We start from the raw sequence: 27,681 nt of genomic DNA on the forward strand, positions 1-27,681 counted from the left end.
TACCCCCGTTGATTCTGGATGGGGACCCAAATGCATGGGCCTGGATGGGGACCCAAATACATTTGTGTGAGAATAAATGTATTCTTAGGAATCTTAGTCTTAGGAATGCGACGAATACAAAAAAGATATTATTGAACTCAAGTCTCCTTGGTGTGACTAATTAATAGAAAATAAGTCATTTTGGGGGTGAACTACTCCTTTAACAGGCTCAATTGCTCCAAAGCCACTTATGACAATATTCCAGTCAAATGCTGAAAAAAGTATCACTTGTGTCACCCATATTGTAAACGGGTGTAAGGCAAGGACATTTCTCCAATGATCTCAAGCTTGCTAGGGTAATTCAGTACATCAACAGTACATAACAAGACAAACACACACCAGACTATAATGCATATATCAAACACAGGTAATTCACCTATCTATCATATAAAAAGTACAAAAGGTGGCCACCTGCTATATAAAAGTACAAACAATTGGTCACATTCTAAAGCTGTAATAATTTAGTCATGCAGAAGTGAGATGCGCTGTGATAGGACCCCAGATGTACTCGAATGCCGCTAGACTGTCCTGTAACCTCCTGTTTATAGCAGCGAAGGTATAATAGAGTCCTCACACAATCTACTCTATTCTGCTTGTTTAACGTATGTACTGTAACAGACTGAGGATCGATATGGAGAATTTGTAATCTTGTCAAAAGGAATTTCCCCTTACCATTACTCACTATTTCGATGGGGAGCTCATTGCCTACAGTGTAAGGCCTAAAACATGTGAGAAACATATATTTCTATTCAGAGAAATCTATTGGGTCATTTAGTTGAGTGTCTGTCAGTCTTTCTAAGAATTCAGTTTTCAGTTTCAGTTCTAGGCTGCCTACAATAGTTTCCCCATTTTCCCACCGCTTAACCAAAAGAAGAGCATCTCTCTCTCTATCAAAGTGAAAATGCAGAATGGATCCAGATTTTAATGAAACATGTTGAGAGTTATGGTCAACAGTTGAAGTCACAATCAAGGTCAAGGTCACAATTACATTATCAGTCATATCTAAAGAACAGACATAGAATAAGAGGTGCCTTACATGGACCAACCACACCAGTCCAAAACAAATGTTTTACACAAAACAGGTAATTTAACAGATGTTCACTAACTGCCCAATAGTTTAAGACACATGGGCCCTATCTTGCACGCCACCTTACCCATTATTGCTAAAATATTTGAAAAACATTTAAAATAGTTCAATTAGCCAATCTACAAGCTCACAATGTGTCAATATAGTCTAGTTGAACTAGACTATATCTAGATCTTCAAATGTCTTTTTAATAGTAAAACAGCCCCTAATGTAGAGGGAAAAGATTAGGGTGCCAAATGGTTAACTTTTCAGAATGATGTCTTCTGTATTTACAATATAAATAATGGGCCTTGGTTATTTTTATATTATTTATTTGCTATTTGTTTGTGATTACATGTGTGTGCTGAATATAAAGTGTTTGTCATGTTTTATCAATTTTATTGAACAAATATAAATGGCAAAATAAATATAAGAGCTATGGCAAAAAGTGGAAAAACATCAATGGCAAAGATGTGTGCGCTGTATCCACTCAAGACCATTTACTGTATTTAACTCAAAACCATCCTAACCTCTGGTGATTCCTTAACGCAATATGTGACATGCAATTGTTTTCTTGTGTGTGCATTATTGACTACTAAAAGCCATTAACATTTTAAGCAAAAAAAAAGACACATTTGTGACTTATGTAATCTTTATTACAAGTATAATTCCACCAATAGACGATTTGTTGGTATTGTAACACAGGAGAGGCAATGCGAGGAAGAAATGGGTTTCCATTGAATTAAATCATGTTATTGGTACAAATTACAACAAAACAAGGCAAACCAGACAAACTATCAAGTAAAGGCTGCCATGAGTAATATTTCACTCATGTCATTTGTATGGGCCCAATGGTCAAGAAGAATTTCTACATGTAGCCATAGCCATAAGGGAGACAAACGGTTATAAAATAAAAGCTGTTTAGTTTTGTGAGAGAAGCGTATGTCAAGAAGAGCCTTGAGAAGGTTTCTGATTTTCTTCGTTAGTTTGCCTCGTCCTTAGATGCCTCGTCAAAGTTCTCAACAAGATCTAAAAGTAAACAGATATACAGGGGTTAAGAGTGAAAGAGTTAACAGAAAAATCTTAGACAAGAAAGAAAGAAAAACAAAACAAAAAAACAATTAAGATGGAATTCATGAATTTTCTCATGATAAGGTGTACACCTAAACTTGTGGGCACTATGTGCCCAAAATAAAAATACTTCATTTTCCAATCAACAACTGACTTCAAGTTTGCAACCCACCAGACCTTGAGAAATGTTATGACTGAAACCAAAGCGACCTGGTGCTGCTCTCAATGCTATTGAAAGATAAACAATCCACAGCCCAAAAGATCATCTATCAATAGAGAACATGTCTAACTACTGTAAATCTCTTCAGGCCAGCCCATCTAACAGAGTCCAAGTCTGACGGTAAGATTGAGAATTCACTCCAAGGTTACATCAAGGGATGTAGAGGTGAATGGACTCAGTCATGTCAATGTGTACGAATCAGTGGTGGTGAAATGAAAATACGAGCAGAGGTGCTTGTGTGTGCGCTTGTCGTTTTTATTTGTATTAATAAACCATCAGAAAGAGACTCAGTAAGGTCACGATGAAGACACATACTGTACATATTTTGGCCAACATCAAAACTCTAATCATTTTAGCTGAATAAATAATGGTGGTGGGAGCATGGTTTGGGGCTGCTTTGCTGCCACTGGATCTGGTCAGCATGTCATCAGAAATTCATCCACAAAGTGCCTACTCTACCAGAGGATATGTGGGTAAATCAGGCAAAACATTCAACTGATTCGTAAGTGGGCCTTGCAATATTACAAGTGTGAGTTCTGTACTGAAGAGTGGATACAAATCCCTTCCAGTTGATGTAAAGAGACTGATAAAATAAATCTAATCTAATCTAAATGTCTTCCAAAGGAGCCAATTACTGAGCCTACTACTGAAACATGAGATGTATTTATTTATTTTTTTTAACTCATGAGCTAACTCTTAATTTTTGTGGAATACATGATAGCAAAACACAATCTTCCACTGTTATTTATTAAATTAGATGAACTGTCAACAGTGATTGAATTAGGATTATAGGATTGCACAAGCCTAATAACTATGTTGAAAAAGACAACAGATGTTTAATGGGATTTAAAAATCACTCAAAACCATTGGATTCAGAAATGCCATATTCTCTCATTTAAAATTCGACAGATTTTTGTTGCAGGCAAAATTTACTTCCTAGAAAAACTCAAAATTGTCTGAGGGAAAAAAAATCTATGTGACTTTTTCTTTCAGCTGAAAAAACAAAACAAAATCAAAACTGTTTTACTAACCTGGAACATCGTCATCCTCCTCTTCAGCAGCTACCATTGGGGCTTTAATCTCTCCAACTATGGGAGAAAACACAGTAATGTCCAATGTGAGCATTGGTGAGAAACTGAGAATCACCTAAAAACAATAAATTTCATTTATATTGCACTTGATTTGAAACAAATCTCAAATGCTACAGTACAGAACAAAAAACAAAAACAACGAGTCAACTGAATCATTTCCAGACTGTGATGCGGAGAGACAAAACAATCGCAGAACGGAGCGAGCAGGCTGGCACCCAGGCTATCTCTAACCTGGTTTAGGAAGGGTCTCTGCTAATCTCCTTAGGCTGGTGAGACTGTCGGCTCCTAGCTGGTTGAGGATTCCTGGTAACATCTCTGTGAGCTGCTTATTCTCAGCGTGCCCTGTGATAGTGAATGTGTTGGCAGCCAGAGAAGCCTGAACTTTGGGGTTGTTGAAGTGGATCACTGTTCCCTGGTTTGTGAACATGTTCACCTGTGGTAACAACATAGGAGAGGAAGAAGAAGTTGGGTCAAATATGACAACAAAATGGACCACCAAAAAACTACGATAGTGGCAAGTAGGGATGATCCAAACAAATCCTTAATTATTATGTAATTAGTCCCCTCAGGATTCCACAGACTTGATTCCGCGAAGAACAATCCTGAGTCTGCGGAGAACAATACTTGATTCCGAGGCTTGATAGTTAATATTCCGCAGACATTAAAAAATAATCTAAAATGACCAGTTATCAAGCAAAAATGTATTTTGTTTTACTTAACAAGTAAAATCCTTTGTGAAATAGATACAATTCATTATGGGTCAGAACTCAGAATTATCGTTTTTGAGGGTAAAACATTATTCAGTTTCAGTAGGACTATTTTAAATTAGGGAACTGTCTGTCAATCAAACTAGTCCCCCCAGGGCCCAGTGAAGAATAAGTTCTAAAGTGGTGTCCTCCCTCACCATGTACAAATCCTTATAATATAAAATTAGTTGTAATAACTAAGAATTTGTCAGGTTTTACTGCAGCTCCGCCGCTGCCAACGGCAGCTCCGTGAAAATGCACTTGTGACTATTTCGCCGACAACTGAGAAATCTGCGCTAATTTCCACGATTGCGGAATCCCAATCTCTGACCATTTCTAAAAAGTGCTAGTTTGTAGTCCCAAAACCTGTTAAAAAGTCCATTGGAAATCTGCAGTGGGAAACCATTGGGGGAGTCATTTCTGGGTTGACCTACAAAAAGACTTATCCCTGTGACACTCCTTCACAGTATGACATGTGACTAAAATATATTGGTGATGGTAAGATGCACAGATCATATTTGTGTAAACAAAATGTAAAATAAAAAAGGCAGGGTATATACTGGTACTTTACCTCCTCGATGCCAGAGATGTTGTTGACACCTAATTTCTTGAGGGAGAACTGCAGTTTCTTGTCATCTGCTGTTGCTGTTCTGTGCACCACCTTCTTCTTTCTGCGGGCAGACCCCTGTGGGAAACGACAGTTAACAGTTATTAAGACAATGTGTGAAATCCATTGACAATCTAATTACAAAGACCATGTTACTCAAATACATTCACATGATGTTTCATCACATACCTTTCCGCCTATGCGAACCTGCGCCTGCAGTTTGGCAAGCTTCTCCTGGTTCATTATCGTCTCCTTCATCTGCCACCCAAACAGTACACAAGAAAAAAGAAGAAAAACAGAAATGAGTTTTACTACAGTGTTACTACACAAATACAGCCAGGGTGTGTTCTAGAATATTTTTGAGGGCAGGGCATACTATAATCTAATGATCCGCGGCCATTCCTGTGGCCAGCGCATACTCCAGTGCATAATGCCTATCAGATACGCTACTTTGAAAGGTTCATGAGGGCAGACTCTATTTCTCTCTATTTCTTTCACAGCATACGGCGTAGACCCCCGAATCAAGTAGAACACAGCACTGCAATAACTTTACTGTACTGTAATACATTATAGCCAGGGTATACAAACAGGAATCCTCAAAACAAAATTAATAATCAATAACGTTGTTACAAAAGAGTATCATTATAAGATTTATTTATTTTTGGGGGAGGGGTGGTTCAAACAAAAAAAAGAAAAAAAAGAAGAAAAAATAAATGTGTCAAGCACATGCATAGCCACAAAGAAAAACATCAACCTGTCATTGTGAATTGTGCAGGCAGTGTCAAATAAGGGATTACATTTAGACAACACAAAATGTAACTTTTTCTGATCATTCAGCCTATGACTGACACAAAAGCCTAGTTGAGTCAGAATAAGGACATGTTGTACCACGCCTAGGAAGGGAAGCTATCACTGAAAACATAGCTCCCATGGTAACGTGGACAATATGATCATTTATGTAGCCATGGCATGGCTGCAGTTTAAGGTGGGTAAAATTAAATATAGTAGAGGTCTAGGGAACCATGTCACATACTATGTGATAGCATCATTTTGGTAATAAATTCAAATTGGAGTTCAAATACATTCTAAGCAATGTGTGCATTCAACAACATGAATGTACTGTTGTTGTTGGGTCACTTTCTTATACGTAAAGTATAATGACGAACAGTATCAGAGCCTCACTCTCTTTAGTATCTGTCTTGGTTTGCAAAGAAGACGCCCAAGAATGCACAGCTGTCCCATGGACCCATGCTCTAAAATAGCTGCAGTGCACACCACTGTTCTGTTCATCTATATCCAGTTCTGCACAAACCACCAGTGATGGTGGCTACTGATTCACATCATTCTAATCTGGTGGCTACAGACTAGACTAGAGCAAACCATTAACATATCTGATCGGTCTGTGGGTGGATGGTTGTATCAAGGCTAGGTTGACAGCTAGGATGTTTACTGAAGACGTGCAGTAGTTCTAAAACTTTTTCATGTCAAGGACCCCCAAATTGACATGCATTAGGCTACAGGCCCCCATTTAATGGCATTTCTATCTCTGAGACCCCAATTTATAATGCAAAATCAACATGAATTTAGCTCAAGAGTGTACAAATGGACCATTTGTACACTCCGAGTTACATATCCATAAGGGTCCATTTGGTTCCTGACCTGACTATCATTTAGCTGTGTACCCTCAAGGTAGGACCCCTGGGGGTCCCCGGAACCCACTTGGTCTTGGTGAACCAACGCTGTAGTGGCCTTGATGTCAAATGAGATCTATCAAACATGACCACAGACCACCGTCGTTCAGAGGAACAGACCAGAACGAGGAAACGTGCCCTGGCCTGAACATTTTATGTGCTGACAAAATGTTGCTGAACAGGTTAGCATGCATGCTGCTAACAGCTAACGCTAGGCCCCTGCGATGTGGGGTGGGCTGTGCGAGTAGACCCGTCACCCTTTTTTATCAAAACTGGAAACGTACACAGCGCTGCGGGAGCGCGCGTACCGCAGGGAAGCAAGGTACAGAGGGACAGATAAGCGATTTAAAAGCGTTATTCACAGAGCTCTGACCTGGGAGGTGTAAACACGCGGGTTACACAGTTGGTGGAAGCTCCAAGAAAGGAAGGAAAGACGGAAGTGACGCAATGACGTCGACTAGTGCTTCAGGTTGGGTAGCGTCCATGAAGAAGATACAATGATAAAAACATCATAATTTATTGTCGTTGAGGTTCATCATGTTTATTTGTGATTTGAGAGACCTGCGAAATTAAACATAATTGTAAATTCATGCACCAGACTTGGACTTCAGTTGTGCAGAATCATGGTGGAAGAATCAAAAGATATGCCACATACATCAAGTGGCAGTCGAGAGCACAAAACAGACTAGTACAACAACACCACATTTTTATTGGAAGTTCTTTCAAATCTTTTTATTTGATTGTCACAGTTCACTCCAAATTCTATTCCTATCAAGGTAAATTACAGTTTTAAAACAATTGGAAGTTCAATTGAAATCACATTACAAAATAAATAGTTACAAAACTAGCATTTTGTATTTGGTTTCAACAGCTACATTTCTCTTTAACATCATCCATCACCATGGTGGTGTGTTTTGGTCGCGTGGGGGCGCTGCTGTCCCACCACAGCCCCATCTCTTCATGTATCCACCATCTTCTTCTGTAGTATTTCCATCATGGCGTCCTCCTGCAAGGCTGTTGAGCGACAACGTGATAAGCTTGTGTTATTGTTAAAATGAACAACTTTTGTTCACTTGGCCTAAATAACGAAACTCTCTTTTAAAACCAGCAATACATATTGCTACACACATTAATTTCTAAAGAAGTCCATGTTCTGTCGGTGAGAGAAGCACCCCAAGTGGATGTAGTTGCTGAACCATGTGTGTTAGCCATGGTGTTAGCTTGCTATAGCTAAGTGCTGCTGAGAGAAAACACGCTTGCAGATTTTGAGGTATGTCATGTCGCACTCACATAACATTATGTTGACGTTTGTGTATAGATTAACTTTAGCTTTAAATTATTGAATAAGTTCACTAAGACTTTACAAATGTAACCAAACGGACCCATAAGTGTCAACCCTGGGTTACATGGGCCAGGGTTCATCGCCATGCCGGCTTGTGGTGGTCTGGTGGATTTTTTTTGCCAAAATGCTGTTTTTGTCATGGACATACAAATACCACTAGAAACAGTGCTAGCCCTAATTGTACACTACTCGTGCTGCTGTGGTCCTCAAGTAGGTTGAAGGACCTTCGTCGGGGTTCCTAGAGGGTGGTCCAAATGGACTATTATAGGTCTGCATCTCTGAGAGTGTACAAATGGACAGAGGGTCCATTTGGTTCCATTTGTACACATGGGTGTCCTTGAAAATAAAACATTTGAGACTGACTGTACTGGCGGACTCCTAATGTGTAGTGAATTAATATCCTACTGTTCTGAACTGAAGAAAACTTGGAGACTGACATTAAGTAATTGGGGCTTATGATTCAAAATAACATTCTAGTTTGATGTGAAAACAAAATCTGAAAATGTATGTATGGACTATGGACATATTGATGACCCTGATTTGTACCCTCTCGATGTTAAAAAGGATCAATGATTTTTACGTAGTCCAATAGATTTCTTGTCTCATGTACATTACGTGGCTTACTTTGAAACCTTTTTCTGGCAGATAAGACCATCAGTAACAGTTGCACCAAAATGGCCTCATTCAAACCTACGAAAATCCAAGTGTATCCCAAATTAGGCGAGAAGGTCACACAGGATACACTGTACTGGAAAAACTACAAGGTATGTCTGTTTTTTACATTTTTAATAGTGCAGTTTTCACATTTTAGGATGGTGTTTAATCTTTTTCTAAGTTAACCATGCTTTCTTTCTTGTTTCTCTTGACAGGCTCCAGTCCAGATAAAAGAATATGGAGCAGTCACAAGCATAGACTATTCTCCCTTGGCTCCACATAACTATGCTGTGACAGCATTCACAAGGGTGTGTTAGTGGCATTTTTCACACATTTGTATGTCATTTGCCTAGTGTAAAATGCTCATTTCTGATAGCCCTTGGTTGGTAATTTAAGATGTTATGATTGGTGTGTATTTATTTTATGGGGCTTAACCTTGTGCTAACAGAATGTATAGTGTGAGTGTCTCTCCAAGAGAATTCCGGATTAGACGTTTTATTACATGAATCTGATGATATGATATCACACTCTTTAACCACTTAAACACTGCACGAGATTATGCTACGCACACCAAAGTACTTGTAGTGGTGAATAATGTAATTAGTAGTCTCCAAGAGATGTGAATGTGGTTGCACACACTGGTAACCAAAGTGCCAATACTTTATTTTGGGACACAGAGTAAAAAGAAAACATTTCGGCAAGAGTTATGAAACTCTGAAATTGTCCTCTGCGCTTTCTTTTCCAGTTGTCTAGTCTACATCTGCTGGACAAATTCTCTGCTAGAGTTAGAAAAGAATATTTAATGGGTTGAGTGATGATACATTGAGTGATCCATCGACTGAACATTATGATGATCTCTAATTCTGACAACCTGTTCTAAAAGAAACCAACGCTGAAACGTTGGTTTCTTTATACGTTTCGGCCAAAAATAAAGTATTGGCTCTTTGGCTGTGGCTGCGAGTGTGTGGCCACCTTGTCTCTTGAAGACCATTTACATTAACCACTTAAACCATATCATTTTGTTCTACAACAAATTGATGATCGGATCTCGGGTTTTCTCTCTCCTCCCCCCCCACCCCCCTACCCTTACCTCCCCTTCCCCTCCCCCTACACACGCATGCAGCGCCTGTGTGTGTGTGCGTTCGTTCGTTCGTTGCTTCGTTCGTTCTTGTACATACGCATGCAGGACCTGTGTATGTGTGTGCCCCTTGTTTGTCTTTCCCTTGTCTCTCCCTTGTTTCTCCCCCTCTCCTCTCTCTCTCTCATGGCTCTTTAGCCTTTGTAAAGTGTCTTGAGATAACTTGTTATGATTTGACACTTTAATAAAATTGAATTGAATTGAATTGAATTGGATCTACAAGATGACATAGTGAGCTTTTAAATGTTCTATTTATTTTTGGCCTATAATGACGTGCCTAAAATAGGGATGGGTTTGTTGGCTGGCTAAACAATTAAGAATAAAAACAGTGTCTTCTAATGCACTGACACTGCAGAGTATTCATATTGCTATAGTTTGATGAAAAACATGTTGATTTACAATTTTAAAAACGTAGTATACTCGTATGTAAAGAACGGGGTAGGCGGTGTTAAAGTGTTGGCATTATCTTAAACAGAAATTTTGTCCGACCTCTTCTTAGATCCACATCTACGGGCCGTTCTCCCAGGAGCCTGTGAAATCATTTACAAAGTTCAAGGACACCGCGTATTGTGGAAGGTTTCGGTCCGATGGTCAGCTGCTTGTGGCAGGATGTGAGGACTCTGTGGTGCGGCTGTTTGACGTCAGTGGCAAAGTGGCTCTCAGGATGTTCAAAGGACACACAAAGTAAGTGTTCTGTGACTCATCTGCCAAAATAATTGTCACATGCTTGTCACAAAGCTGTTACAGCTGAATTTCTTGCCGTTCTGGACCTGTGAGCATGTGATATTGCATCGTGGTAAAGCGCAAAATTAATGTCAAATGCAATGAGTTGTGTTGAAGTGTGTCCTCGAATATTTTACCAAACCCTCCGAGCAAATTTCCAAATATAACTTATAGGCTTATTCCACGATACTTTTCATTTTCATATTTAATGTGCACCTGACAATAGAACCTTGCATGTTTGGACAACATTTTCAACACCTTTAGAGGCTATGTTGATCATCTCTTTTTCCTCAGCGTATCTTTTTGTTTTTGCCAGTCGTCTACCTCTGTTGGACAAATTCTCTGTTAGTTAGAAGAGAATATTTAACAGAGAAGGCGGATCCGAGCACTCAAAAAGTAAAAAGGAGGGGAACGGACGTAAAAGCAGTGTACTTTATTTCAAGACATAATAAAAGCCGACATGTTTCGACCCTCTCGGGGTCTTCATCAGGGCATATAGGCCTATATGCCCTGATGAAGACCCCGAGAGGGTCGAAACATGTCGGCTTTTATTATGTCTTGAAATAAAGTACACTGCTTTTACGTCCGTTCCCCTCCTTTTTACTTTTTGAGTGCTCGGATCCGCCTTCTCTTTTTTCAAGTTTTATCCCACTGATCCTGGTAGCACCCGCCACACGTTTTTAACTTTGCTGGTACCTCCTGAGCACCTAGTTTTTCTTGTTCTCTGCTTAGAATATTTAACAGGTTGAGTGATGATACTATGAGTGATCCATCGACTGAACATTATGATGATCTCAATAATTCTGACAACCTGTTCTAGCCAACATTCACTGGGGGGGGGGGGCACATGAGCAAAAATGGTGACATTACATTTATATTTTCCTATTTCTTCTCAGAGCTGTTCATGTAACAGATTTCACCTCGGATCGTTATCAGATACTGACAGGGTCAGACGACTACACCTGTCGACTCTGGGACATCCCCAGCTCCACTGAGTTGACCTCATACAAAGAACATACAGATTACATCCGCTGTGGAACCACTAGCAAACTCAACAGAGATCTCTTTATAACTGGTAAGATGGCCTGTTTGTATGGCATTCATGTTGTATTACAAAGGGGAAACCTTTGGCCATAACACGTCTGACCACTATTTTGTCCCAACCAAGAGTAGAGTTGCATCAAAACTTCAGCCACCGATAATGCATACCCCCCCCCCCCCCCCCCTCTTTATTTTTGGCTTAAAAACACACATAAAGAAGCTGTGATAACTTATGCAAACAGCAACTACACACTGTTTGTAGAAGCAGTTGTAGGCTACAGAAATTAATATACCACAAAAGCCATCCTAAAAACATACCTTTATTTTTGCCCGTTTCAATGGAAACTCACCCCCCCTATTTCTCTATGCACAGTTCAACTTTTGCACGCACGGGTGGTTTGTGCATACACCTCTCCCATAAGCCTGCTCAGTGCTCATCCCTCCTACCAGCATGTTTGCCTTTCTTGTTGGAAATGAATTACTAGGTGCCATCTGAAAAGTCCTTAATGCAGCAAGCAGCTTCCAACAACAGCACAACACATTGTGATCAAGTGTTTGATCATCCGTCTTTGGCAAGCGACACATTAATACATGTGCATTGAAGAGACTTGTAGAAGCTTTTTAAACCTAATCCGGATGTTAAAACATTAGTCTGTCCTCTGTTGGACAACCATTTAAGAGTATATATAAAAGTGAACATTCAACAGGTTGAGTGATGATTACTTGAGTGATCCATCGACTGAATATTGTGATGAACTCAATAATTCTGACAACCTGTTCTAGCCAGCAGTCAAATTCACGGGGGCATGCATACCTCCTGCAAATGAATTACTAACAACTAAAAGTTGTTAATGCAGCTTCTAACAACAACACAAGACATTGTGATCATGTGTAGATCATCCATCTTTGGCGTGTGACACGACTGGATTAATACATGTGCATTATAAAGCTACTGCATTGAAGAGACTTGTTTAATGTTGTTAAACCTAATCTGGAAGTACACAAGTGTAACATTTTAAGTCCTTATACAAGACAACAACCAAAGCAGTGACTTATGGTAATGCTTTTGCCTTTGAAATAATTGAACAAATAAAGGAAGCCTCACACTCAAAACTGTGCAACATTGTCAAAGTCCTCATTTAAACCTAGAGGTTGTAGACTTTATAAGGTATGGATCCATTGTAGCTCTCTCTGGCATGACCTACTGTCAACATCACCCTCTCTCTGAAGTGTAATCTTCTCTATGCTCTGCAACCTAAGGGAGGAGATGGGAGAGGGATTATTAACGGGGTAGTTTACATCTTTTCTTCTTATTGAACCTTTATGTTCACTGATCCTTCGTTTGAGGTGACAGATGGTTTTTCCAATATAGATTTTGTCACATGGGCATTTTAACACATTAACATTTTTTGTGTGATAATACCCCTTGGTTTTAAAAGTGTTGTGGCACTGACCACAGCGCTTTCTGTTTCGGCCAAGAGGTTTTCGGTGCATCCTAAAACTGCACCAGAGTTTTAGGATATGGTTGAGTTGCCTGTATCTGTGGCATTGTGTGTAGGAGTTTAGTGATAATGTTATCGGATTGATACAGACTAAAATATTTGGTATCAGTGAAGCCTGCCTATGCATATGCTTCCCGTACACGCACATTTAACATTTCTTTTGTAAATGTATCATGAGTGTTATATAAATTTGTATCCTTCTGCCACTTGTCGCTTTTTAACACGACTTTCAAAGTTTGTATTTATCATCAAGCAACAAACAAAAGTGTAAACTAATTGGCGTTGGCAAAGGCGAGTGCTCTTTATTACTTATAATGAAAAATCTGTATTGTGTGTTGAATTTTCATTTTGAAGTATCCCCCTAAGTTGTGTGTAATATTATGATTTTGAGACGTTTTGGAACGAGGGCTAGACTTGATGTCTTTGTAATTGACTGTTGATATTTGTACTGTAGGTTCATACGACCACACATTGAAAGTTTTCGATGGCAGAGAGGGTAAGAGTGTGATGACCATGGACCACGGCCAGCCAGTGGAGAGTGTTCTTCTGTATCCCTCAGAGGGTCTTCTTGTCTCAGCAGGTAGGTCGCCTGTTGAATAAATTTAAATTTTAGTACGCTTTGTTGTGGCGATTTCCCTTCTCACAACTCACGATTCACAGCCTATTTTACACTCCCTCAATCGTATTGTCTCTTTAGTAAAGCTGTTACTTGTTATGGTTTCAGGGGGCCGTTATGTGAAAGTGTGGGATCTGCTGAAAGGTGGTCAGCCTCTGGTGTCTCTGAAGAACCACCATAAAACAGTCACCTGTTTGTGTCTCAGCAGCAACAGGCAGAGACTACTGTCTGCCTCACTGGACAGGTGCGTGTTTAAAAAGATGGATTTAGAAGCTGTTTTAATTGTCAATGTGTATGTATAAAATGTTTTGGAATATTATTGTACATCTCTTTCTCCCTCCCTCCAGGCATGTGAAAGTGTACAACACAACCAACTATAAAGTGGTCCACAACTTTGATTATCCAGCTTCCATCCTTAGTCTGGCATTGGCTGTAAGAAACTACTCCTCTATGCATGACAATTTGTGTAAAATGTTAGAATGTTGTTTTAGAGCTGTTTGTTCAGTTTTACCTCAAAATGGTGATTTTCTACTGTAGGCAGAACTGTAGTCTCTGGTTCTTAAAAGGTGGCACACCTGTTTCTCGGTTAGTTTTCCCATAGTTTTGTTTGTCTCATTAACAGATTTGGACTGGAATTGCTGTACATGTGAAGGTGTCATGTGTTTCTGTTTCAAACCTGCTGTAAGGCAATCAAATGGGGTACAACATGAATTGAACACATTTGTGATTTTGTTAAGGCCTCTACAGACCAAACAGTCTTGTCTCGACTAACTACGACTACTACGTTGGGTGATCAGATTGGGTGATCATCGTTTTAAAGTAGTTGCTCCAAACACACTGCAGACTACAGCTTACAGTCAGCTGATTGTGTTCTTTTGCACCTGCTTGTGAGGAAATTACTTTAACAGGTTGAGTGATGATACTATGAGTGATCCATCGACTGAACATTATGATGATCTCAATAATTCTGACGACCTGTTCTAGCCAACATTCACTGGGGGGGGGCACATGACTCCTTTCCCTTTTCTATTAGACATGTACAGATCCTTCTCGAAAAATGAGAATATTGTGTGAAAGTACATTTTCTTGAAACTTTAATATATTTCTTGACATTGGACATTATGTGAATTATTCCAATCTTTTTTTTTTGTTAAAACTTTGTGTATACATGCATATAGAAGGGAACATTCAACGGGTTGAGTGGAGATTACTTGACTGAACATTGTGATGAACTTGATAATTCTGACAAATTCACTATTACACATTATGATCAAAATATATCGGCCCATTTCTTCTCAGGGCTGTACATGTAACTGACTCACTTCACCTCAGATCGTTATCAGATCCTGACAAGGTCAAGCTGACTTTGTCCTGACTAACTATGTCTGTGATCAGATCAGGTGACATCTCACGTTTTGTGTCACGTTCGACCCAGATCAAATGTGTACAAAACTCACAACAGAAGCTACAGTATGTCTTATCATTACAGATAAGAGGATATCTATTGTCTTTACAATCGTGAAATTTTTCTGCCAGAAATGAGTGCGTTCCATAATATAGCTGGGTTCATGTAGTGCCTGCAAGTCGCACACAGACACACACTCATTAAAATAGCAGATCGACAAGCTTGCAACGTTGTGAGCTTTTGTGAACTTGTCGATCAGCTATTTTCAGCAAAGGTTTTCCCTGCAATCACAGAAAACTGAGGGACATAAACTATATGGGGTTTAAGTGGTTACGGTCTTCATTAGGGCTGGACATAATCACTCGTATGATCAGACCCCTGCTAATGGCTGAATGTCACCAACAGCGTACAAACGGTCTAATTTGTCAGCCACTGATTCTCCACAACTGCAAGATGATACCTTGGTGTGGTGTGTACTGTATAGAAGTCCTTTTTATGGAGGATGTGTTAAGCTTTGTCGTCGCACTTCATAAAACTATCAAATATTTTTTTTCTCTTCAGCCTGGTGATCAGTCCATTGTTGTGGGGATGACCAACAGCGTTATGAGTGTCAAATACAGGAAAAGCCCTGAAGAGACAAAGGAAACCTCTGGCCAACACAGGCGGCGACCGGCGTACCGCGTTTTTGTGAAGGGGAAGAACTACACTCCCAAACAGGCAAGGAGCCAGGTCTACTAGTACTTGGTTGGTGGTGCAGGTTAGCTGAGCAGAAAGGTTTGAGCCATAATGCTGGTCTGTTGAGTGATTATACCTTGAGTGATCCATCGACTGAATTCTACAAAAGATGACCTCAAACTTTATGACAACAGCCAGTATGTCTTATTTGTGCAGAGCTAATTATGTGCCAGTCAAATGCTAGTTTATGCTTCATGCTTCAACAGTGTTGTGCTTGACGCTTTTACAGTTTTTGTTTTGCCATGTTATTGGGAATTCATTACTACTTCTCTTCTATTTCACAGGATGACTACCTTGTCAGTAAACCAGTAAAACAACATTTGACAAACTTTGACAAGGAGCTGAAGCGTTTCAGTGTTTCCAAAGCTTTGGATAAAGCTATGGAGGTACATTCCATCTGTATATTATGTCCACTATATTGCACATAATTCTTGATGGTGAAAGATTGTTGAACGTTTCACAGTGAATGGGGAAAAAGGTGCTGGTGGTATTGTTGTAATAAGTGTGCACTAACTGAAAGATGGTCTGTTTTTCATGTAGTCTTGGACAAGATTTAAAAAGCCAGAGATCCCGGTTGCCGTCATGAAAGAATTGGATCGAAGAGGGGTGTTGAAAAATGCTTTGGCAGGAAGGGAAGAACAGCAGCTCTGCCAGTTGCTCAGCTTCCTCGTAATGTGAGTCTCAGACATCATGTTTTCTTGACCGATATGTCAACCATTCTAAAAGTCTTACGATTGGAAGTTATTACCCACTTCTCAAAGTCAATGGCCAGGCTATACATTATTATTATGGTTAACTTTTCCATTTCACAGGTATTTGCTCGACCCAAGGTTCAGCCCCGTTCTCGTAATGGCAACCGAGATGATCCTGGATCTCTACCAGCCAGTGATCGGCAAGTCCCCGGTGGTAGACAGACAGCTGCTACGCCTGCAGGAGCTGCTGGAGAAAGAGCTGGAGTATGAGCAGGAACTCGTGGAGGTCCTAGGAATGTTAGACATATTGTTCACCTCATCGCTGCCCAGGAAAGACGTGCCATGCTCAGGAATCGGCAGACCCAATGGCCTGGCTCAAGCAGGCACAGGAGCTTCAGAGCCACAGCCCCAGGCTACCTAAGGTCTCTGGGTGTAGAGACCTGCTATCCCTGATTCCCATAGGGGTAGTGAAGTGAAGACACTTGCAGTCCCTGGAACCTATTGTTAGAACTTCACCAAACTGACAAGTGACAGAAACTCATGATGCTACATGCCACTATGTGGACATTAAAGCCTGAACATGAAACTTTTTATATGTATGATGCCAATGACATCCATTATTTTACTTGGTGGTCTATGACAGTGGTTCTCAACCTGTGGGTTGTGACCTCCAGGTTGGGGGTGTCGCAGCCGCGGCCTAGGAAGGTTGAGGGCCACTGGTCTATGAAACCAAGTGGGGCAAGACAGAATGTGTTCATAAAACATACGGATCTGAAGATGTGGTGTTCATCACGTAATTATATTTTTCACTGTAAATGTTTTGTCTGTGATATTTAGTCTGTACTGGGCGGGCGGTGCAGGGAATTTTCCTTTTAAGAAGGCTGGAATAAATCTTTGAAAGTTGTGAGTGAGAATGACGTGACAAATTTAATTTAAATCACATTGTTGGTTACTGTTAACACTTGCTATGCATCCCATGTCGGTAATGGACTATAAAGTCATGGTTAGGGTGTACATGTAATACATTATAATTAGCTTAACACTATAATTATAGTTAATTATAAGAGTTATAAGATCTCTTAAATACTTGTGACACATTAAAAATTCTATTCAAATTCTATAAGGTCATGTATATACTCTGAAGGGTAAGATGTAAGCAATCCAAAGTACTCAATGCAATCATAACAAAGCCATTTATAATGACACCCAAGAAAATAGTATTATAATTCTCAGTTGTAATACAACAGGATTTTATAATGCATTATAGTTGCTATTGTAATGCAGAATTGAATGATAAGTCACTAGTCCTTGGGTGCTTTAATCAAGGTAAATTATATAGTATTCAATTAATGCAAGAACAACTGAAAAACTTTGCTCACATGAAAAACATAAAAACCCAAGAACTAAACACTAAAAGCAATGAACACAGGTGCTCACACCTTCAGGAATGTAATTACTTAAAGCTCCCATATATCGCTTCTATTGACTTAAAATCTCAAATCTCAGCATTAATGCAAATTATTGTAACACCTGATGTATACAACTGATAATTATAATACATTATTTTACATTATATAATTGTAATACATTATGATCCATGTCTAGAAAGTGTCCAGTACTTAGGAATTATTATACTTGACTTTATGTCATTATTGAATGCTTTGTGTGCAGCAGAGCAGGCAACAGGTCATACCATGATGAAGAGGCTACAAGTTTGCAAACTATTCTTTCTCCAGGAGAGGTCACTGTATCCTAAACATAAATCCAGATAGTCTACTTCCACAAGGGTAAACCGAACTCATTTGACAGACACACCTCCACCAAAGACGAAAGGATGCTTACTCAGTAAAGTGTGCTGTCCTGCACTCTCACGGCAGTAAGCTGAGGAACAGATCAGCACCTTTCTGTTGTTGCTGTTCTACGGGTTTTCTTTTCTATTCTGGATTCGCTGTCGATCGTAAAGTGTTTTTAGTGACTATAGTTGTAAATGCGTGTTTTCTTATGACAGATCCCGTGTGTGTGTCTATCGCCATAACTGACAGCAAAACATTTTCAAGGTAGGTAACTAAGTCGAGAAGAATTTCTACTACACTTGAACATTGCAATTCCCGGCAGACATGGAGTTGTTAGTTGGTATTTTTTTTTTTTTACTTTTGAGAACATTCGGAATGTCTGACTGGACCGTGTGAGAGTTGAAGTGCCCCTGGTGAATGTAATTAACAAAACACAATATTAAAGCTCTATAAAATGATCATAATAATAGACATCATGTGCTAGCCTATCTATTAGACTACCTTTCTTGGCTCTTTATGTTTTCAAACCAAATTTAACGATGGAACCGTATCTCTCTCTCTCTCTCTCTCTGATAAATTGGTTGTTATGGTAATATGAAGACACATGTTGATGTGCTCTGCCCTGTTTAGGAAGTGGTCACTGATATGAAGCAGGCCAGTACAGCTGTCTGGACAAATACATTTCCCACGCTAAGCCCACACAGACACGCACACGAAGTGGACACGTTATAATAGGCCCACGCCTAGGCTATATCAAGACAAGAACCATCTCAGTCATGAGCAGCAGACTATGGGTCGTTTCCGTGTGCTTCTACAGAGTTGTGGCAAGATAGAAAATGGAGCTGCCATCATCTATCTATAAATGCGACAAATCTCTGTCTGTTTGTTTGTAATCCGCGTATCTCGAGAACCGTTCGTCCCACCGGCTTCAGATTCGGCACGCGCGTTCCCCGCCGCCGCGCGGAGTGCAGTGCCGGGCCTCGACCCGACCCGACTCGCGGTTTTCCGAAACCGGCGCGAAACGTTCGGAATCTCCTTATGCGGAGCTGATTGTTGACATCAGGCTGTTCCGGAGGAAATCGGGCGCAAGCGCTGAGTCATTGTGACATCACTTCATAAAAGGCTCTGACATCACGTACGCCACATGAGTCAACACAAAATCTCTGTGAATGTGTATGTATGTATGTAATCCGCGTATCTCGAGAACCCTTCTTCCCACCGGCACGCGCGTTCTCCAGATATGGGCATAAAGTCTGACATCAGAGTTTTCCGCAACCGGTACTGTGTGTGCAGAGATCTTCATATATGGGCATAAGTGGACAAAGACAAACAGATGGTCAAAACGGGTCCTATGACAACAGGTATATTGGGGTTTGCATTAAAGGGTGGGGCATTCATGGGGTTTGCATTAAAGGGTGGGGCATTCATTCCCTATTTCAAATTCAGCACGTGCGTTCCCCACCGCAGCAGGTAGTGCAGTGCTCGGCCTCGACCCGACCCGATACACGATTTTCTGGAACCAGCACGAAAGGTTCGGATTCTGATGTCTGACATCAGGATTTTCCGGAACTGGCACTGTGTCTGCATAGATCTCCATATATGGGCATAAAATGGATGCAGACAGACAAATACAGATATCTCCATATATGGGCATAAATGGACACAGGCAAACAGATGGTCAAAGATCTCCATATATGGGCATAAAGTGGACGCAGACAGACAGATACAGATATCTCCATATATGGGCATAAATGGACACAGGCAAACAGATGGTCAAAACGGGTCCTATGACAACAGGTATAATGGGGTTTGCATTAAGTTTGTCTCCTCCTCCATCTGTTTGTCTGTGTCCCTTTATTCCCATTATGGAGATCTCTGTATCTGTCTGTGCCTCCGACTGTGTTGCAGACACAGTGCCGGTTCCCCCTTTAATGCAAACCCCATTATACCTGTTGTCATAGGACCCGTTTTGACCATCTGTTTGAAAAAGCGACAGAAATCTCATATATGGGCATAAAATGAACGCAGATAAACATATATCTCCATATATGGCATATATGGGCATACAATGGATGCAGAATCACAAAGATCTCCATATACGGGCATAAAAGGGACACAGACAGACAGATACAGAGATCTCCATATATGGGCATAAAATGGACGCAGATAGACAGATATCTCCATATATGGGCATATATGGGCATAAAATGGACCCAGAACTATAACTGCAGTGATCTACATATATGGACATAAAATGGACACCGACAGACAGACAGATACAGATATCTCCATATATGGGCATAAATGGACACAGGCAGACAAATGGTCAAAACGGGTCCTATGAAAACAGGTATAATGGGGTTTGCATTAAAGGGCGGGGCATTCATTCCCTATTTACATTGTTCCGAGTTGGCCAGGTCGCCGACTAGACGCTGACAGCTTCTAGTTAAAGTAATTATAGACATGCTAGGATCAAATGATTCACTTGTTTCATTAGACTTCAATTAGCACTGATAATCCTGTTGGGATCAAATGATCCCCCCCCACACACACACACACACAGTCACACACACACACACACACACACACACACACGCACGCACGCACGCACGCACATACACACACACACACACACACACACACACACACACACACACACACACATAATTTTGACAACAGTGAATTCTTGATGAAAGTTTTGTTGTTGTTATTTTTTGTTGTTTGCAGATGGAGTTGAGCAGAAAGAAAGTGCCTCTTTATGTGAGTATTGCTGAATTTATCCACCTTCATGGCTATTGGCTAAGTATAAATCAGCATGGCTGGCAGTCACGTGGGACCATGAATTCCAATTATGTAAGCTCAAACATGGGTTGGGTTCAATTAGTTCAACATCATCAAGACTGGAGAGTGATTTCTTTCTGTTGTACTCAAATAGGCACTTGCGTGTTTGACTTTCATTATTCTTGAATTACAGTGTATTTGTCTACAGTTTTGCCTGGACTATTTGAGCATTAGATCCATTGAGCCTAACTTGTCCAAAGGAACAAAATAATGTAATAAATCAGTTTCAACTTTTGTACCGACTAGTCAATCAATAACTCTGCTTTAATCACAACAGTTGTGTGGTTTTGAACACAAGGGCAGAGGGAGAAAATACTTTTTTTCCCCTCCAACGATTATTTGATTTGTGATGTCTCCTGTCAGGTGGTGCATTTGAATCAATAGACCTGTGGTCTGTGTGGCTATTGCTGGCTAAGCTGTACTCAAATAGAATAGAATTGTGGCCAAGTAGTTGTTAGTTTGAGTCAGGGATCTAAAAGATATGGAAGCAAATATTATTAAATAAAATATCTGTGACTTTGTGTGTAATCCTTCAAAGAAATGTCAAAGGAAAACTCAACATTGTTGGTTGTGTATATGCAGTTATTTGAATGTGAAATGCTTCTGCTATGGTGCACAGACAAAGGGGTAATTGGGATGAATGAGTGTGTGTGTGTGTGTGTGTGTGTGTGTGTGTGTGTGTGTGTGTGTGCGTGCGTGCGTGCGTACGCGCGCACACACACACACACACACACACACACACACACACACATATGTACACTTGTGCGCCTGTGTGTTGAGGTTGTGGATGTTTTGCAGTTGAAGGGATGATAAAAGTATACAGTTTTAATATGGTGAAATAAGGTGACAAACCAGCATTTGAGGTCACAATTCTCCTTTCAGTCTTGAGGTTCTTTGACAGAGTCCAGTTACCTTTTATGGGAAAGCTTATCATCTAGGTGTACTGTGTAACGATACATTTTAACAATGATACGATACGCATCACGATAAATGGTTGAAGATACGATACATGGACGATAATGGTTCATTCATGGTGATACGATTCGATTCAATTATTTAAAATCGATATAGTAACTATTTAGCAAAGAAATTAAATCTGTGGGAAACGTGTCAATAGTGCATGTTCTTAAGGGAAAAATCTATTATTATGGATATAAATAAGCAGATAGATACCTTTATTATCCCAAGGGGGAAATTCAGTTGTCCAGTAGTAGCACAGCAGTATACAGTTATTTACAAAGTTACAGAGACGTAAGAAAAGATAGATAAGAGGGGAAAAAAACAAAACAAAAACAAGAGCAGTACAGTACCAACTAGAAGCAGTGCTCTTCCGAGCACAGGTCTCCACCAGGCCGTGCGTCCTGGTGGTGCTACTGTATAATAGGCCAATGTAAAAAGGGTGGCATATGTTCTTCACCTTAGATCTTTCATGGCAATCGGACACTGCATGCATGATTTCAAGCATTGTGTTCCAAAAATGTGTTTTGCTAAAGTCTACCTGCTGGTGGCGCTATAACAGGACAATGTTAAAAAGGTAGCATTTGTTCCTTGACCTAGTGGGAATATGTGTGGCAAATGTCACGGTAATCGCAAGCTGCGTTGATGATTTGAGGCATTTTGTTCAAAAACGGAGCAATCCTGCAAACTTTGGAAGCTAATATTAGCCAATCAGGATGGAATGTGAAATATCAGACGGATCGGACTTGATCACATGACTATAGAGATACTGTGTACCGATTTGCATGATTTTTGGATAAAATCTCAAGGAGTAATATCCAAAAATGTGTTTTACATAAGTTGGCCCAAAGGTGGCGCTATAAAAGGCTGATGTGAAAAATGCAGCGCAAAGGTTTATCCTTAGCCTCTAGGGAGTGCACTTACAAAGTTTGAAACTGATCGGTGACAAAAATCTGTAAGAGTAGTGCACAGAAATGTGTTTAGCAAACATCGGCCACTAGTTGGCGCTAGAAAAGGCCCATTTGAAAAATTTAGGGCAGAGGTTCTAGATTGGCATCCAGGGAATGTGTGTGCTCACTTTGGCAGCGACCGGGCCAACGGCGACTGAGATTTGGCGCTCACAAACTGCGAGGACGCACGGACGCACGGACGGACGGACGCACGGACGGACGCACGGACGGACGCACGGACGGACACACGGACGGAGGGGAAAACATACTCTCCCTCAGCCTTCGGCTGGTGGAGACAATAAAGAGAAGGTGCATCAGTTTCCCAAGGGGGAAATTCAGAAATTCAGTTGTCCAGTAGTAGCACAGCAGTATACAGTTATTTACAAAGTTACAGAGACGTAAGAAAAGATAGATAAGAGGAAAAAAAAAAAAGAAAAAACAAGAGCAGTACAGTACCAACTAGAAGCAGTGCTCTTCCGAGCACAGGTCTCCACCAGGCCGTGCGTCCTGGTGGTGCTACTGTATAATAGGCCAATGTAAAAAGGGTGGCATATGTTCTTCACCTTAGATCTTTCATGGCAATCGGACACTGCATGCATGATTTCAAGCATTGTGTTCCAAAAATGTGTTTTGCTAAAGTCTACCTGCTGGTGGCGCTATAACAGGACAATGTTAAAAAGGTAGCATTTGTTCCTTGACCTAGTGGGAATATGTGTGGCAAATGTCACGGTAATCGCAAGCTGCGTTGATGATTTGAGGCATTTTGTTCAAAAACGGAGCAATCCTGCAAACTTTGGAAGCTAATATTAGCCAATCAGGATGGAATGTGAAATATCAGACGGATCGGACTTGATCACATGACTATAGAGATACTGTGTACCGATTTGCATGATTTTTGGATAAAATCTCAAGGAGTAATATCCAAAAATGTGTTTTACATAAGTTGGCCCAAAGGTGGCGCTATAAAAGGCTGATGTGAAAAATGCAGGGCAAAGGTTTATCCTTAGCCTCTAGGGAGTGCACTTACAAAGTTTGAAACTGATCGGTGGAGTTATAGGTAAAACCACAAATCGGGCTGTTATAGCGCCACCATGAGGCTGATTTAAAAAAAATTAAGTGGCATTTCTTCCTCGGCCTAGTGGGAACGTGTGTGTGCGATTTCATGATAATTGCACTTTGCGTTTGTGATTTGAGGCATTTTGTTCAAAACGGCTCAATCCCACAAACTTTGGAAGCCAATCTTAGCCAATCAGGATGGAATATGCAAAATCGGACAGATCCGTGTCGATCACATGACTGTCGAGATATTGCCTACCGATTTGTAGGATTTTTGGACAAAATCTGTAAGAGTAGTGCACAGAATGTGTTTAGCAAACATCGGCCACTAGTTGGCGCTAGAAAAGGCCCATTTGAAAAATTTAGGGCAGAGGTTCTAGATTGGCATCCAGGGAATGTGTGTGCTCACTTTGGCAGCGACCGGGCCAACGGCGACTGAGATTTGGCGCTCACAAACTGCGAGGACGCACGGACGCACGGACGGACGGACGCACGGACGGACGCACGGACGGACGCACGGACGGACACACGGACGGAGGGGAAAACATACTCTCCCTCAGCCTTCGGCTGGTGGAGACAATAAAGAGAAGGTGCATCAGTAGAGGGGGCGAATAAAATATAAGTATATATACATAAAGTGTCTTGCAAAAGAGACCATTAGCAGTCAATGCTAGTTAGTGCAAACAAGTATCTCACTGTCATTGTTAAACAAAGCAAAATACTCAGAAACTACCAACACAACCTAATAGTGCAATGTCAAAAATCAGTGCGAAAAAAGAAGAAACAAAAACAAAAAAACAGCTCAGAGAAGAAGAAACTAGGAAGCGTGTGACGCACATGAGCACTCTTCCTGGAAGGTCCTTAGAGGTCAAAGTCAATACAGCAATAGTTCCTTAGAGGTCAAAGTCAATACAGCAATGGTTCCGTCAGTCTAAGTTAGGAAGGGAGACCATAGAAGTAAACACTATGATTCTCTAGTCGAGCACATACATGGACATTATAGGCTATATTCCAACACATATGGACAAACCTGCACCTTGACATGAACACAGAGATTACACACATTTGTCGATAGACTAAGAGTAGCTATATGGAATGGAAAAGTAATTAAACCCCTCTTTTTTCATTTTCCTTCTTAAAATTGCTAAATACAAGGCACACATACTTAGTTTCCATACAATCAATTATTTGCACTGCAAGACGATTCGATACCGATTATCTGCATTGTAAAATGGTACCGATACGATACAAAGCCAAAACGGTACGATATATGCTTATGCATATCGATATAGTAATTAAAATAAATTTTTCGATTCAGTTACTATATCCTGTCCCATTTCTCTCAGAGCAGTGTTCTGTCTGGACTGCTGGGATCAGTGCAGATGGTGGTTGCAGGCAGGGGCGTCACACCAAATTCTGGGCCCTGCGTACAAGGATTCACTGTGGGCCCCCCATGAATGTTAACTATTGAAAAATAGCAGATATACAAGCTCGCAGCGCGGCACCGAGTGCCGCGCTGCGAGCTTGTAGATCTGCTATTTTCGAAAAATCGTGAAAATGTGTGCCCCCTGTGACACCCCTGTTTGCAGGCACCGAGACATTCCTGCTTTTATTGATTTGAAGGGGAAGTTTTATTTCTGTTCTGAATGCAGTGCTGCTGTGCAACTCCCTCAGAACCGTAGCTCTCTGACTCTCCTTCTCAAAAGTGTAATCATATTTAGCCTAGTTGTGTCTCAATGACCCACAGAAGAATTGTTTTTGAACAACATTTTTCTCTCTCAACCTTCATTCACCCGTCTTCCCAGGGCCAGGCGAAAGTATTTGCGTTGCTGGAGGGTGTGGAGTCGGTGTCCGAGGACATGGAGGTCTTCATCGTTCTGGAGGGGTCCACGCTTCTCCACGTCATAAGAGCTCAGAGCGATGTCATGCTCTGCTTCATGGTCCCCGGTATGAGCACGGTCCCACGCACACACAGTCGCACGCACGCACGCACGCACGCACGCACGCACACACACACACACACACACACATTAAAATCATAGTAATTTGACTGAAATGGGTGATTTTGCAGACGGTAATACACACATGCACAGAATAAAATCCTCACTGTTATTAATACAATCCTCACTGTTAGAATTGATAGCCTAAATATAGCCTATCTACATTGTTGATAGGCGCGCGCATGAACACGCGCGCGCACATGAAGTATGAGACTGGACCTGTCCAGCTTCACACTGGCTGTTCGATTAATCACACACACAAACTAAAATGATCACAGAACTGTAAGCTTCCTCTCCAGAGGGGAAACGGCCAGAGGTTTATAAACATACAGTTTGTCAAGCTGACCCAGGCTTTGGGCCTCACCATCCATTTACTCTCAACAGAACCATTAAGGTGGTGTGTCTGTGAGACAATATATAGAGAGCCATCCAATGGGCCAAGCAATGGGTAATGGAAGTTTAGAGCCATCCAATGGGCCAAGCAATGGGTAATGGAAGTTTTACATGAATGGGGAAAGTTCAAATGGTAAGACGAAATTAATTTGCGAAATTCGCGTCACGGCAACCACACTTGCAATTTCCAAGTTGGGGACAACCTGGAACCCCCTCAAGGACCACCTGGAGCTGGGGACCACCTGGAACCCCCTCAAGGACCACTGGTTGAAAACCACTGCCCTACTGTACATCAATACGGTGTGATGATCTCATTTCCTGCTTTTGGTGTGGTGCAGTGGTTCTCAAACTTGGGGTCGGGGTCCCCAAATTATTTTGTGGGGTTCCCAGATGATTAGCTTAATGTATTTTTTTCCTCACTCAATGGTAAACAAACCAACACAGAGTATAAGTGTATACTGTACATGGTATCTGCACATTTCTAAAGTGACAATTTAAGGACTTTCAAGACCGTTTTAATACCAAACTGGCCAAACTGTCAAATATTAAGTAAGCAAGAGGGAAAGATTGTGAAAATAGCCGATCTACATGCTCACAACGCCTCGCATTGCGAGGCGTTGTGAGCATGTAGATATGCTATCTTCACAATATTTATCTGTGGAACCGAGTCACACTAAATGTTATACCTACAATTCCAAGTGCTTGTCAGGGTGGCGGCCCCCAGTTCAAATATGTTTATTTTGGGGGTCACAGCCTATAAAAGGTTTGAGAACCCCTGGTGTGTTGTGATTTCCTGTAGGACACAACCTGGCCGAGGCGGTGTCCGTCCAGGCGTACCTGTGCTCTGAAGCCACGCCCCTTACCTGGGTGGGAGGGTCCACCTTGGAGTACGTCCAAGACGATGCTCAGGTAGGAGAGTCACAAACCGTGCACCCATGTACAGTAGGCCTGTGTCGCAATTAGGGGTGGGCGATATGGAAAAATGCTATATCACGATATTTTCCCAAGCTCTTATCACGATACACGATTTTATCACGATTCTTTTTCACGTTGGTTTCGATGGTTATTACTTATTTTTCAAGTTACTTGACAAAAACTAGACTCTCTGGGTTCCTTTTGGGAGGTCCAAATTGAACTTTACGTGTCCATTTGGTTTCATTTTTATACTGTCAGAGTTAAGTGGAGACCTTGACATTTTAAAGTTTGAGAACTACTGATTTAGACCAAAATGCAGGTTTAAATTGAATTCTGCAATTAATCTCTGTATTAACGATTAAACAGGATTTTTTACAAGGCTCCCTCAATTGTATCA

At 40.9% G+C, this 27,681-nt stretch overlaps 3 protein-coding genes across 3 annotated transcripts in view; 2 read left to right on the plus strand and 1 right to left on the minus strand.

Moving 5' to 3' along the window:
* Positions 1-1,739: 1,739 nt before the first annotated feature.
* On the minus strand, positions 1,740-6,953 carry LOC308295068 (transcription factor BTF3). The gene is made up of 6 exons (XM_080738019.1): positions 6,905-6,953; positions 5,030-5,098; positions 4,805-4,918; positions 3,719-3,920; positions 3,428-3,484; positions 1,740-2,134 (listed from the first exon to the last, which is right to left on the minus strand). Exons 2-6 carry the CDS (start codon positions 5,096-5,098, stop codon positions 2,088-2,090), a joined length of 489 nt encoding a protein of 162 aa, XP_080594145.1. The 5' UTR covers positions 6,905-6,953; the 3' UTR covers positions 1,740-2,087.
* A 642-nt stretch (positions 6,954-7,595) lies between these two features.
* On the plus strand, positions 7,596-17,026 carry utp15 (UTP15 small subunit processome component). The gene is made up of 12 exons (XM_080738283.1): positions 7,596-7,801; positions 8,519-8,637; positions 8,743-8,835; positions 10,165-10,349; positions 11,285-11,463; positions 13,386-13,511; positions 13,656-13,791; positions 13,895-13,979; positions 15,514-15,669; positions 15,972-16,073; positions 16,228-16,361; positions 16,500-17,026. Exons 2-12 carry the CDS (start codon positions 8,548-8,550, stop codon positions 16,798-16,800), a joined length of 1,587 nt encoding a protein of 528 aa, XP_080594409.1. The 5' UTR covers positions 7,596-7,801; positions 8,519-8,547; the 3' UTR covers positions 16,801-17,026.
* Positions 17,027-20,899: 3,873 nt separating this feature from the next.
* LOC308295607 (rho guanine nucleotide exchange factor 28-like) overlaps positions 20,900-27,681 on the plus strand; it is a gene marked incomplete at its 5' end in the record, with an annotated part of 80,389 nt that continues 73,607 nt past the window's right edge. The window contains 3 exons of the mRNA XM_080738657.1: positions 20,900-20,932; positions 25,782-25,923; positions 27,169-27,278. Of these exons, the coding sequence (XP_080594783.1) occupies positions 20,900-20,932; positions 25,782-25,923; positions 27,169-27,278 (285 nt within the window). The remainder of the gene's footprint in view (positions 20,933-25,781; positions 25,924-27,168; positions 27,279-27,681) is intronic.

This window comes from Nannobrachium achirus (assembly GCF_963921795.1).
Source record: "Nannobrachium achirus genome assembly, chromosome: 12".
NCBI classification, from domain to species: domain Eukaryota; kingdom Metazoa; phylum Chordata; class Actinopteri; order Myctophiformes; family Myctophidae; genus Nannobrachium; species Nannobrachium achirus.